This window comes from Panthera pardus, unplaced genomic scaffold (assembly GCF_024362965.1).
Source record: "Panthera pardus isolate Hobbes unplaced genomic scaffold, ASM2436296v1 HiC_scaffold_8, whole genome shotgun sequence".
In the NCBI taxonomy this organism is placed as follows: Eukaryota; Metazoa; Chordata; class Mammalia; order Carnivora; family Felidae; genus Panthera; species Panthera pardus.
The window spans coordinates 25,694,315-25,707,579 of record NW_026527013.1 but is presented as its reverse complement, the minus strand read 5'-3'; the positions used below and the strand labels follow the sequence as shown (position 1 = coordinate 25,707,579).

The following is a 13,265-nucleotide window of genomic DNA, read 5'->3' as shown; positions in this document are numbered from 1 at the left end:
AGTTGGCTCTATGCCAAACATGGGGCTTGAACTCATGACCCTTTGATCAAAAGTCACATGCTCTACTGATTGAGCCAGCCAAACGCCCATTTTTTGCCTTTTAGTATGTCTTGTCTTTTTTTTTTTTTTGATTACTGGACATGATGTACTGGGTAAAAGTAACTGCTTTAACTAGGCCTTCAGTAATGTCATGGTAAGGTGTGGGAGTAGGGGAAGCATTTTATAATCCTATGATTTGGTCTCAGTCTTCTAGTGAGCCTTATGCCTCTGGACTGTGAACTTCACATGTGCTTCTCAATTATTTTTTCTCCCCCTTAGGTGGGATAGGATGGTAAAGTGGGCTGGAGTTGGGCATTTCCCTCTCCACACCCCCAGGTCAGTTAGTCTCTGATAAAACCCCTGTAAGTAAGGTTTTGGTTACTTTTTCTGAGAACAGAACTTGTTAAAAATAGGACGCTCTGGCATATTTGAAAATGGTTTCTTTTCCCCTTTGCCAGAAGCATGAGATTTTTCTCCGATATTCTGTGATAAGCTGGTAGAAATCCAGGAGGTAAAAACTCATTAAGTTGTGGGGGCCTCTGAAGCTTTTAACTTGGTTGTTCAGACTGTGCCTCTAGCAAGTCCTCAATTACAGTTCCAGTGTCCCTACCCGGGATTTCTTCAGGGTAGAACAAAACATCCCTGGATGTCCCTGCAGGTTGTGATTCCCTGTATTCCCCCTGCTGGGCTTCAATCACCGGGGCGCTGGGGGAGGGGGGGGGAAAGGGAGTAGGGGGAAGCAGCGCACCAGTTTGCCCTGTGACATTTCAGATCTAAGAATAGTTACTGATTTTTCAGTTTGTTCAGTTTTTGTCTTCTCTATAGGACAAGAGTGGCAACTCCCAAGCTTCTTACATGCATGCTGGACCAGAAACCAGATGTCCTGGATCAAACTTCCTTAAATGTGGAAGTTCTCGTTCTTGGTATGGAGGTGAAGGTGACTTCTGACTTGTCATTGGAAACAAGTGCTTATGCTTCCTGGCAGCATGTTGGATGTTTCAATAATGTAAATATTAGCTACCAACTTCAGTAGAATTTAGAAAACTTAGATTAAGAAAGAGAAAATGGTTGGTATATCGGCAAGTACATTATCTGAAGGTCTCGTATAGGGGAAAATTAATGAAACAGTTCTAGAGTCTGATTATCTGTTCAGATGGTTAAATTCTGAGGAGACTAGAAGGAATCTACTACCAGCATTTTCCCAAGGATTAGTAGAGTTAGTGCTGGGGTAGTATTGGCACCCCAAAAACTCTACCCAAATGACATTTGTTGATATTACCAGCTTAGTTTTTTTTTAGCAGGAAAATGTTAGGAATGAAATCATTCTTAATTAGTAACCTCACTAAGGCAATCTAAATACTTTAAAAGCAACATTAATATAAATATGGACTTGATTAAGATTTGGTTCTAAAATTTACTCCTGAGAATTGTTTAAGCCCAGCATATTCTTTTTTTATTCTCAAGTTAGTTAACATACAGTATGTAGAACATGTGGCTTCAGTAGAACGCACTGATCATTTCTCACATATGGCACCCAGTGCTCATCCCAAAAAGTGCCCTCCTTAATGCCCGTCACGCCCCCCCCCCCATCAACCCTCTGTTCTCTGTATTTGAGTCTCTTATGGTTTGCCTTCCTGTTTTTATCTTATTTTTCCTCCCCTTCCCCTATGTTCATCTGTTTCTCAAATTCCACATATGAGTGAAATCATGATACATTTTTTCTAGCATATACATCGTGACATTGTATTCAGGTTACCACTACTGGAAGGTTAGTTGGCTGCTTTTGTTTCTTACTTGCAAATATCCCTTTATCCCCTATTTCCACAAACCACATAAAAAGTTTGGTTATATTCTAGCAACAAAAATTCTGAGAAATCAATAGCAAAAGCAATAATGTGGACCCAGGTAAGGAATAATTAAGGCAGCTGTATCTAGTTAGTGAGCAGAGCCTTGCAATGTATATGTCCTTTGTGTTTTAAAGAACAGTAGAGCCAGGTGTCTTCCCGACCTTGTCAGGTATTTCTGCATTGTTTTCATTGTATGCTTCCAATTATATTGGGCACCTAAGTTTTCAGCTGGTGTTTGGGGGCTTGACACTGCCATCTACAGACAGGGAGCTGGCTCTCAGGAACGAATCAATTCTTTGGTGGCATGGTTTTTCTTAGGCTGGGTTCAATGCCATTCCAGTAACAGTGATGTATTTTGCAGACTGGCCAAGGTTGACCTTGGCCTGCATAGCCTTTGAAGAAGTGAGGAATGATGATTTTTAAAAAGGGGGGAAGGGTTAGGGTGCCTGGGTGGCTCAGTCGGTTGAATGTCTGACTTCAGCTCAGGTCATGATCTCGTGGTCCGTGAGTTCGAGCCCCGTGTCGGGCTCTGTGCTGTCAGTTCAGAGCCTGGAGCTTGCTTTGGATTCTGTGTCTCCCTCTCTGCCCTTCCCCCACTCACGTTCTGTCTCTATCAAAAAATGAATAAACGTGAAAAAAAAATTAAAAAAAATAAAAAGGGGGAAAGGGTTGCCCAACAAAAAGGCAACACGATTTTTAAAATAGGCTCCAAAGATACACAAATGGGCAGTAAGCACATAAAAAGATTGTCAACATTATTAGCCATCAGGTAAATGCAAATCAAAACCACAATAAGATGCCATTTCATACTAGGATAGCTGTAACCAAAAGGTAACAGATGTTAGGATGTGGAGAAATTGGAACCCCCATATATTGCTGGTGGGAATGCAAAATTGTGCAACTACTTTGGGTAAAAGTCTGCCAGTTCCTCAAAGGTTAAGTATTTTCCGTATGATCCAACAATTCCACTTCTAGATATATGCCCAAGAGAAATGAAAACATGCACACTCAAAAACTTGTACAAACATACAGCATTATCCATAGAAGCCAAAAGGTGGAAGTAATCCAAATGTCCATCAACTGATGAATGGATAAAATAAAATGTGTTATGTCCATACAATGGAATATTATCATAAAAAGGAATGAAGTACTGATACATACTACAACATGGAAGAACCTCAGAAACATACAAAGTGAAATAAGTTGGTCACAAAAGGCTACGTAATTCATTTATATGAAATGCCCAGAAGAGGCAAATCCATAGAGTAAATCCATAGGTAAGCAGTTGCCAAGAGCTGAGGGGAAAGGTGGGTTTAGGGAGTGACTGGTAATGAGTATGGAGTTTGTTTCTGATGCCAGTCTTTAACAATTGATTTCATGGGGGCACCTGGGTGGCTCAGTCCATTAAGCATCCGACTTCAGCTCAGGTCATTACCTTGCAGTTCATGAGCTCGAGCCCTGCATTGGACTCTGTACTCATGGTGCAGAGCCTGCTTGGGATTCTCTTTCTCTCTCTCTCAAAATAAACTTAAAAAATTAAAAAAAAAAAATTGATTTCATGTGCAGTGACAAAAACCCTTAAAGAGAAAAATAAAGATCAATTTTGGATGAAAGAACTATTGTGGGATTCTTTCATTCAGGATGAAGAAAAATGATATAAGCCAGGCTGTAAAAAGCCAGATTGTTTTAGGTATGTAATAAAAGGATGAAAAGGGTAATATAATTCCATTATTTACAGTACTTAAAAATTTTACAGCTTCAGCAGAAATATTTTTCTTTGGTTTAAGATACTGAAAACACTATACCTAATCCAGCTTTTGAGGAAGGCCAGCTTTATTTCTAAATGCTTTTATCCCTGGATACACCATTTCTCCAAACTATTCCACATGGGAAATAAAGATTGTATGTAGTACTATTAAAAGTGTGTATATTGTTCAGTATGAGAACTCCACATGAAGCCTATCCAATTCCCTACTGAACTGTTTTCAGTTTCAAGAACAATAATGAGATGCAAAATGCAAACTAGGAATACTTCAATACACGAAGATGAACATCAGCAACAATCTAACACCAGTAGAGTGAGTTATTAGGCAAAATGGATTGCATCATATAAACCCTTTAACATACAATCAACTCAAAATGGACAGAAGATGGAGATGAATGATAGTTTGTTGTCAATGAAGTTTCTCTAGGAAATTGAAGATTATGAGGAAAAACCTAACACTAACAATATGAACATGGATTTTAACAGCTGAGACTTTGTTGTGGAACCACAAATCCAGCTGGTAGGTGCTTGTTATAGAGGATGGCATCAGCCAGGTGAACTAGAAGATTTAGTATTTTTAAGGTCTACAACTTAAAGATATGTTTATCATTTATATGTAAAGTTAATTTTAGCATCTGACTTCAATATTATTTAATACAGTGTAAAGATGGCCAACTTACAAAATAATTTTGTTCCATATTATAATTTTTAATATATTAACTCAGTGTTTTAAAAAATGTATTATTAGAGCTCACCTTGTTAAGGTTTCTTTTCAAAACCTATTTTTTTTTAATAAGCAGAGTTTAGTCTTTTTTTATGGTTCTGCGTTATAACTTGGTGAGTTATATTCAGCCATAGCCATCTCAGTTTTTCAGGGATTTGTCTTCAGGCATTCTTGCTATCTGCTACTCTGTACCTAAAATGGGATTTAAAAAGTGTTAGGTAATAGTGGAGCATGGCTAAGCCATTTAAAAGCCAATATTGGAGGGGCGCCTGGGTGGCTTAGTCGATTGAGCGTCTGACTTCAGCTTAGGTCATGATCTTGCAGCTCGTGGGTTCAAGCCCTGTGTCGGGCTCTGTGCTGACAGCTCAGAGCCTGAAGCCTGTTTCAGATTCTGTGTCCCCCTCTCTCTGACCCTACCCTGCTCGCACTCTGTGTCTCTGTCTCAAAAATAAATAAACATTAAAATTAAAAAAAAAAATAAAAGCCAATGTTGGTAAGTTTATTCTCTGAAATCACCGACGTAGATCTACATTTTTTAAGTGACGTTTTTTTCCCCCTTTGGCTGCTTATTCTTTCTAATTTATTTACATTCCAGGACTTCTGTATTTTTTAAGCTTTTCTTCCCAATTATCTCCCAAAGAAGCAATGGGACTGACCTTTGCAACTTGACAAAAGCTGGAAGATTAAGTAGGAATTGCTGAAGATGAGCTCTCTGGAAAAAAATATAGGAGGTTGGGTAATCCATTGTGAGTACTCTAGTTCATGACTGCAATGACATAATTAAACTAAAAAAGATAAAAATACATTGGTAGAAATACCACTTCACACCCACTTGAATGACTATAATAACACGTATATCAGTGAGAATGTGGAGAAATGAACTCTCATATACATCACTGGTGGGAATGTAAAATGGTGTAGCTATTGTGGAAAGCATTTTGGCAGTTTCTCAAAAGGTATATAACCAAACCAAAAGAATTGAAAATAGGTGCTCAAACAAAAACTTGTATGTGAATATTCATAGGAGCATTATTCGCAATAGCCAAAAGATGGAAACAATCCAAACATCCATTGGGATAAACAAAATGTAGTATAACCATACAATAGAATATATATAATAGAAAACATGGAAGATCTTAAAAAACATTAAGCTAAATAAAGGAAAGTCAGACACAGGAGGTCATATATATATTACATGATTCAATTTATATGAAATATCCAAAACAGAGAAATTGAGGCACAAAGCAGATTAGTAGTCGCCAGTGTCTGGAAGGGAGGAGGAAATGGGGTGTGACTACTTAATGGGTCACTGTTTCCCTTTGGGGTGATGAAAATGTTTTGGAACTAGTTAGGGATAATGGCTGCACAACACTGTGAATGTACTAAATGCAGTGGAATCATAACTTTTAAAATGGTTCATCTTATGTGAATTTCACTTCACTTGAAAACATGCTTTGGTATTGTCATCTCAAAATATACTTATCCTCAAGTTAGTGCTAAAAAAAAAAAAAAAAAAAAAATCACCCAATACAGCTCTAGTACCTTCAATGCTAAAGCATACTTCCTCATTAAGTGGGACCACAGAATTTGATTACCCAGATGAGCTCTTAAAATTATTTCCTTACCCTAAATGAAATCTAGATAGAAGTTCTAGACTGAGCAAAACATTGAAATGTTTTTGAATTATGATTAGGAAACTAGTGTTGGCTACAATTTTTTAGAGGAAAGATTTTCCCTATTGTGTTGTCTTGTGGATTTTATGATCAACTAGTAATGCAAACCTTTAACATTCATTAACATGGATTTTGGTTTGCCCTCAAACCAGGTTTGTAGGGAACCTCTGCCTATATTTCACAGTTGGAGAATATGAGATCTAATGGTGTCAACTTCCACCAGGAACATCTTCCTACGGTGGTGTTCTTTGAACCTTCTCCTTTGTACTGTTTCTCAGATAAACCTCCAGTCTAAAACTACCACATTCTGATATGAGGCCTTAGTTCTCAGAAAAGTCACCACACAGTGAAATACTTGGAAATTTGAAACAACTGATTTTGGTATTGAGAATTTTAAAGAACATCACATTTACAGCCAGAAATGATTTTTTTGCTAACATAAACTACCAGTGCATATGTCTGTAGTGGCAACTGTGTAAGAGTTCACTTAAGAGGACAGTGTTCTATAATTTTATTTATAATAATATATAATTTTTGGAATATTAATTCCTATAGCAAGACCTTGTGACATCATAAAATGGGTTCACTATAGAGGTGCTAGACTTTCCATACTTTATTAAATGTACTAAAAAATCCAAATGTAATAGAAAAATTCAATCACAAACATGGCTTTAAGCACATAAACATTTCTGAATAACACTTTATTCTAACTCATGAATACAAGGTAATTTTGGTATCCTATTTATACAATTTTCTTAGCGTTCCCTACTTTGGACTCCAATCATACTAACATTATCTATATACTGGAGATTTGACCAGAGTATATGGCACTTCACAATAATAATCTACCTTCTCCTATTCTGAAATGCCTGTCTATAATCAGATCACACTGTTAAGTCAGTAAATATAAAATTTAAAGACTCAGGACGTGGAATCTTCGATAAGTGATTAGTTCCTTTGACTAGAGTTCAATCTAGTTAGCCAGGGTGTTTGTTAATACAGAATCCGAATGTTTTTCTCATGAGCATGAATAAGTATGTAACTTAATTTCTTCTTTCAAAATGTTTCTCAACTTTTTGCCTAGAAACTTTTTTTCAAGTTATTTTAAGGGTCCTGTCAACATGTCTGAAAGCAGACCAAAAGCACATTTTAAAAAGGAAAAAAAAAAGATGTATTTTGCAAAAGAATCAGATTCTGGCTTTAACATATTCATGTAGTTGTAAACTGACGTTAAAATGCTCTCAAAAATGTTATTTAGGAAGGCACAATTCGGTAGCATCAATTTTTATTTATAGCTTTTTCTAAACAAGATCCCAAGAAACTGCCACTTTAATTTTTCTTTTCCAGTATTTTAAGTACTTCAAGGTTCAATCTGAACGAAGTAAAATTCTTGTTCTCAAACTTACTAAGAGTTAACAATACATTGGACAGTGAGCAGAATATGGAAGTACAGCCTATTTTATCAAAAGAGGAAAGTTCTTATGGTTTTGGGTTTGGAGATTAAAGAATTTGAGACAAAAACTCTCATGACTGTGGAAAATCAGAACTCTTCTTGAAGTGGGTGAGCTTTTCATATCTAAGCTAGAAACTAATTGCAGAAGTAGGAGATAACATTACAGTTACCCTGAACATCAAAAAGCAACAGCTAAAGCATTACAAATAAGGTATGGTGATAACTGAGTTAGAAGAGCCCAGTTACCACTCTAGGTTAGAAACTAATCAGTAAAACTATAATTCCTAATTTTAAAAAGTCTGGCTTCATATTTAAACTTTTTTTTTACAGCATATAAATTATATATACAGTGTTTTCCTATAACTCAAATTGTAATGCTCAAGTCTATAAAAAGAATAGTTTATTTCAGAAATGCCCAAAAGATCCGCTACTCCTCCTTCTCCTATTTATAAAGACCAACAATTTCAAAAATACTTCCAGCATAGAAATGCTCAATGGTTCTCCCAAAATGTCAACCCCATATCAGTAGACAGTTTCTCATAAAGTAATGTATTATGCTGTATTCTCTAATATCATATGGCCAAATACCCTTGATGATTTATGAACGTTTTTCATGGGCAAGAATAATTAAAATGGGATCAAGTTGACTATGTTGCTATTCACTTTGAATACTAAATTGTACTTGCATCCTAAAAGTTCAAATGAGCTGGCTAGAATAATATAAATGTGTTCATTTGTACCATACACTAGAAAGTAAAATCCTACAAATAAGAGAATTAAAATATCTTATGTTGATTGAAAAATGAAAGATGAGGAGCAATAACATTTGGTGGATGGCACATTTTAATCTTTCGTTAAAGCTCTGAAGTTGTATTAAATTGCTAACCAAATTGAGGTAGAGGTAGACCCTAATGTTCGTTCATGTCAGACTTAGGCCTCTCACCTTAACCCATATGCATTTTTCCCCTAATTACACAAACATGATTCAATTTGAAATGTGTTATGATAGAAAAATTATAGGATCATTCAAATGGTTTTTTGGTTTTTTTTTTTTTACAAAATTCTTAATTCCTAGCTAAAAAAAAAGTACTTATAAAATGTACATAATTCAATGTTCTTCCTGGTAGTCATAAATATATTTGTTTTTCCTTCAACCTTAGGAAAAAAAAAAAGTAGAGAAACTGCAATTATGAACAGTCATGTAATGAAGACACTGGAACACAGAATAAAAACATTTTGCCTCGGTGTCTGTGTAGTTTTCCTCTTTGAAGGTTACATATAAGCTCTGATTCATATTAAATTTCCTACTAAAGAGACTTAAATTCCATTAAACACGAATCTATTTCCATTTTAAATCACACACAAGTGCTATGTGATCAGAGGGATGGGAAACACTAGGTAAGGCCTGGTGAGTGGTGACTTCTTCATGACTAGGTAATGGAATCACCTGTTCAACCTCTAGAGCATTTGAGTCAATGAAAATGTAATCCAGACATCCATGAAAGCCACCAACATAGTTTGTGTAAGCAGGTTCACCACAAGCACTTTTCAGTTTGAAGACATGGGTGAGGGACATGTTGCAACGTTCCTCTTCCCCATTGGAAGCCCAGTCTTCATGGTCCTCTGGAATGCTGCCATTGACAGCAAAATGATACATTCCTGTTGATGGGGTACTATTAAAGTCTCCACAAAATATAACTGGTATGCCAGGATACAGATCACACGAGACATGTCTAATGTGAGCCAAGGCTACCGCCATTTGAATGAGACGAATGTACCCACCTATGAATATAAAAAACATTAATGTAAGTATTTTTTAAAGTTGCCTTTAAAAGAAAAAAAAAAAAGCCCCAAAACTACATACAGTATCTGGGTGACATTCAAGATCTATATTTGAAGGGAAATTGGATGAAGCCGGTCCAAATGTAAAAAAGAAACATTCAGTTACAAGATACATAAGTACTGTAGATGTAATGCACAACATGATGACCACAGTTAACACTACTATTCGGTATATTTAAAAGTTGCTAAGAGAGTATATCCTAAAAGTTCTCATCACAAGAAAAAAAAATGTATTTTTTTCAGATCTGTATGAGGTGATGAATGTAATCATTTTGCAATATGTGTCATTATGCTGTACACTTTAAACTGCATGATGCTGTTATGACAATTACATCTCAATAAAACTGAAAGAAACAAAAAAGATGTATGTGTGTAAAACAGCCTTACTGAGTTTAAGTTACCATGTTATGTCACTTGTGAAAACCAATAAAACCTACCTTTTGGATGCCAGTACAGATGGGTATTAGCAACACATATCCTTTTAGAAGAGTCCTTTGTAGACTGAAGAACAGAAACCTAAAATAAACCAAGTGCCAAGAGTTCAGTTGCTATCTGCCAACTTCCTGAATGTTTTTTTTAAATCTAAGACTATATATGATGAACGGACATTTCATAACCTTCCCTGACTAATGAAGTATGATCGCAATTAAATTAAACTTTTGCTACAAGTTTTAGAATACACATGAATAGGATTCATTCAGCCTAACATGTCTTAATAACAGTTCAACATATACAGGGAATAAGGACATATTTTGGATAACACTAAGGTTAGAGACAGTGTTTTTAAGTGGATAAGGGCAGGCTCTGGAGTCAGGTCCACCCAGATGGAATCCCCACTCTTAAACATTCACAGCAGTGTGACCTGAAGAGAGATACTTTTTTCCTAAGCCAGCTTGGTCACTGGTTTAAAAAAAGGCAATATCCACCTCAAGGGGGACTGTTGTATGGATTCAACTAAATGAGCTTACAGAAGTTCAGGAAACACACTGGATGCTCAAAAAAAAAAAAAAAAAAAGTAGCTACTCTAAAATCTTACTATGAACAAAACCAGTTAGCTAAAAACGCTGGACAAATCTACAAATAACATTGTTTTTTTAAAAACTAAGGCAGCTTAATACTCTGCTCAGTGATGATGGAATATAATTCACTGGGTAAGAATCCTGGCTTCACTTTGTGTGAACTTGGAATAAGTAAACTTGACCACTTCCCTATTTATAATAACATCTGTAAAATGGAAATGGCAGGATTACTGTGAGCCAAAATTAAAATATTAATATTTATGGAATACTTAATTAAACATACCAGACACCTAAATTTTAAAAGCTTTGTGGTGTTTTTTTACTTCAATTTTTTTGTTTCAAGGTTTTAAAAAAAATTTTTTTTAATCTTTATTTATTTTTGAGAGAGAGACAGAGTGTGAGCAGGGGAGGAGCAGAGAGAGAGGGAGACACAGAATCCGAAGCAGGCTCCAGGCCCTGAGCTGTCAGCACAGAGCCCGACAGGGGGCTCAAACTCACCAACTGTGAGATCATGACCTGAACCAAAGTCTGACGCTCAACCGACTGAGCCACCCAGGCGCCCTTGTTTCAAGTTTTAAAATGTGTCAGAACAGTGCTTGGCAAGAAGTGAGAAAATATTAGCTATTACTATGTTCTTGTATTGAGCGTACTGAGCATGTGTCTCTCCCATTAAGAGTGTAAGCACTATGAAAGTCCGCTAATCTGTTCAAGGCAACCTGCAGCTTGTTGTGGCACAGTAAAGGTGCTCAATAAATATCTGCTCAATGAATGAATGAAAGCTAACCTTTGTGCTGAAGATAAAAGAGCGAACACCTTTCAGTAAAATCTGAAAAAACCTGCCACGCCCCTAAAAATCGATGTGTATGTAAAGAGAATGGTGGAGCTACTTTACCTGGAGGACAGAAGATCTCTGGAGCACCCTCTCCTGCGCAGACGGGTACAAAACTAGTTTCTCCAGCAGTTCTTTGTGAAGTTGGTCGGACTCCAGGGCTTCGTGGAAAGAAATGTCATGCTGGCTAAGGAGAGTGAATTTGGTCTTTCGGTAGAAAGTAGCCAGGCCTTCGTGCTGCTTGATTCTAAACACGCCCTCCAGCCCAAAGGCCTCGAGGGCCGGCACCAAGCTGTCGGTAAACACGTTGCGATCTACCTCTTGCAAACAGATGAGGTCAGCGTTGTAGCCCGTGAGCTCCTTCTGGATGAGGTTCTGGCGGTAGTCGAGCTCGAGGGCATAAGGGGCACAGTACGGGTACAGGACACTCCTCGAAAACTCAGTCTGGGCGTACGTGTCGGCCAGGAGGTTGTAAGACACAGTGCGAATGAGAGAATCGTCCGTCACCTTCTTGGTGTAGAGATGCCGCTGGTCAAAGGTGCAAGTACCGGGCCCAGCCTCCACCGGACACACACTTTCCAACTCCCGGCTTGGCCCGAGGCGCTGCCCATTGCCTGGGGTGCAATGAAGCTTGAGTCGTAGCCCGATGTCTGCATTGGACGGCGTGTAGACGCGTTCGTTCACACCCGTCTCTGTCCAACTAGGAAAGGGTGAAGAGGGAGACAATGACGAGGGGCTCCCGCCCTCAGGCTCCGCCGCTCCGGGTTTGGCTTCCTTGTACCATCGGAAGAGCGAGTTGGCGGGATCCCCAAATTCGAGGCTGAGCTTGGGGCACACCGGGAAGCCGGCCATGATGTAGCGTGGCAACTGCAGCTCAGTGAAGGCGGGCGGGTTGCGCTCCACCTTGTACTTGACATCGCCGATCTGCAGCACCGCGCCGTCCTGCCAGGCGTCCACGTTGAGCACGTCTTCAGCCACTGCCTCCTCCCGGTAGTACAGCTTCACGACGGGCTCGCAGGCCGCAGCCGGCTCCGGCACAGGCCCCGCACAGGCCCCGCCACTTGCATTTGGCCGGTTCTTCCTGCTCTTCTTGGCGGCGGCCGCCTTAGCGTGGCCTTTGAGGGCGTTGGTAGCAATCCGGCTGAGGGCCCGACCCAGCGGCTCGCTTTGGTCGCGCTGCATGTTCTTGTGGCTGCCGTCTGCCAGAGCGAACGACAGGCTTAGCTTCGGTTCCGAAGGCACACAGCGCACCACAGCGCGCTCCATCGCTCCCGCCGCCGTCTCAGTCGCCGCCTCGGCCCGAGTGTGCCGCCCCACCGCCGTGCGGACCCCACGAAGCGCGGCGCGGGAGCCTGGGAGCCTCCACATGAACCTGGTGGCTCAACGGCCGCCAAGCATCAGAGGAAGACTGGAGAGCTACAGCCGCCGGCTCCGTGATCCATTCAGTCCCACAACTTCCGGCTGGGGATGGGGAGGGCGCTCGGGGTCCTTCCGCTCCGCACTTTCGCCACGCCGCTCAACTGATCCCTTTTTCCATAGCCACACGTGTCTTTGATCCTTTCCAACTTAATCTTTATCTTCAAATAAAGCCATAAAGAGGGGGGAATAAAGCAACTGTAAAGGTGCCAGAGGGAAATATTAGACTCCCATGTTTTTAGCGAAAGTACAGTTATGGGGCTGAAGGAAAAGTGCGGAAGTCGCTGGGGCGTTGTCGTCGTGGTGTTTTTGGATTCTAGTCCGCGTTCTTGTCTGCTATAGCTGCCGGGCTGACCTGCGCGAGGGCGTGGGGAGCTCGACTGGGATTGCCAGCTGCCTCCGACCTTGGAAAGCGTTGCCCAGTTTCTTTCCATAGCATTCTCCATGCTGCTCGCCCTCTCCGAGTTGTGGATGGGTTCGCCTCAGGCCGGCCGGCGCAGAAGGACACAGCCGTTTTTGTGGTAGTTAATAACGACGAGCGTTATACAAAAATTAGCACTTAGGGTTTGACGACTACGTTAAAAAACATTTTTTTTGTAGTTGCGAGGTCCGGAGTGACTAAGTTACCTGCTGAAGGTCATACACACATTTCATGAGA

At 39.6% G+C, this 13,265-nt stretch overlaps 1 protein-coding gene across 1 annotated transcript; it reads right to left on the bottom strand.

The window, feature by feature from the left end:
* Positions 1 to 6,643: 6,643 nt before the first annotated feature.
* On the bottom strand, positions 6,644 to 12,663 carry PDE12 (phosphodiesterase 12). Its single transcript, XM_019469980.2, has 3 exons — positions 11,255 to 12,663; positions 9,781 to 9,859; positions 6,644 to 9,283 (listed from the first exon to the last, which is right to left on the bottom strand). Exons 1-3 carry the CDS (start codon positions 12,557 to 12,559, stop codon positions 8,841 to 8,843), a joined length of 1,827 nt encoding a protein of 608 aa, XP_019325525.1. The 5' UTR covers positions 12,560 to 12,663; the 3' UTR covers positions 6,644 to 8,840.
* Positions 12,664 to 13,265: the final 602 nt, after the last annotated feature.

Coding starts and splice junctions, on each gene's coding strand:
- PDE12 (XM_019469980.2), bottom strand. CDS start 12,559: ATGTGGAGGCTCCCAGGCTCCCGCGCCGCGCTTCGTGGGGTCCGCACG. Junction 9,860..11,254: donor AGAGATCTTCTGTCCTCCAG/GTAAAGTAGCTC, acceptor GGTTTATTTTAG/GTTTCTGTTCTTCAGTCTAC. Junction 9,284..9,780: donor TCTGTACTGGCATCCAAAAG/GTAGGTTTTATT, acceptor TTATATTCATAG/GTGGGTACATTCGTCTCATT.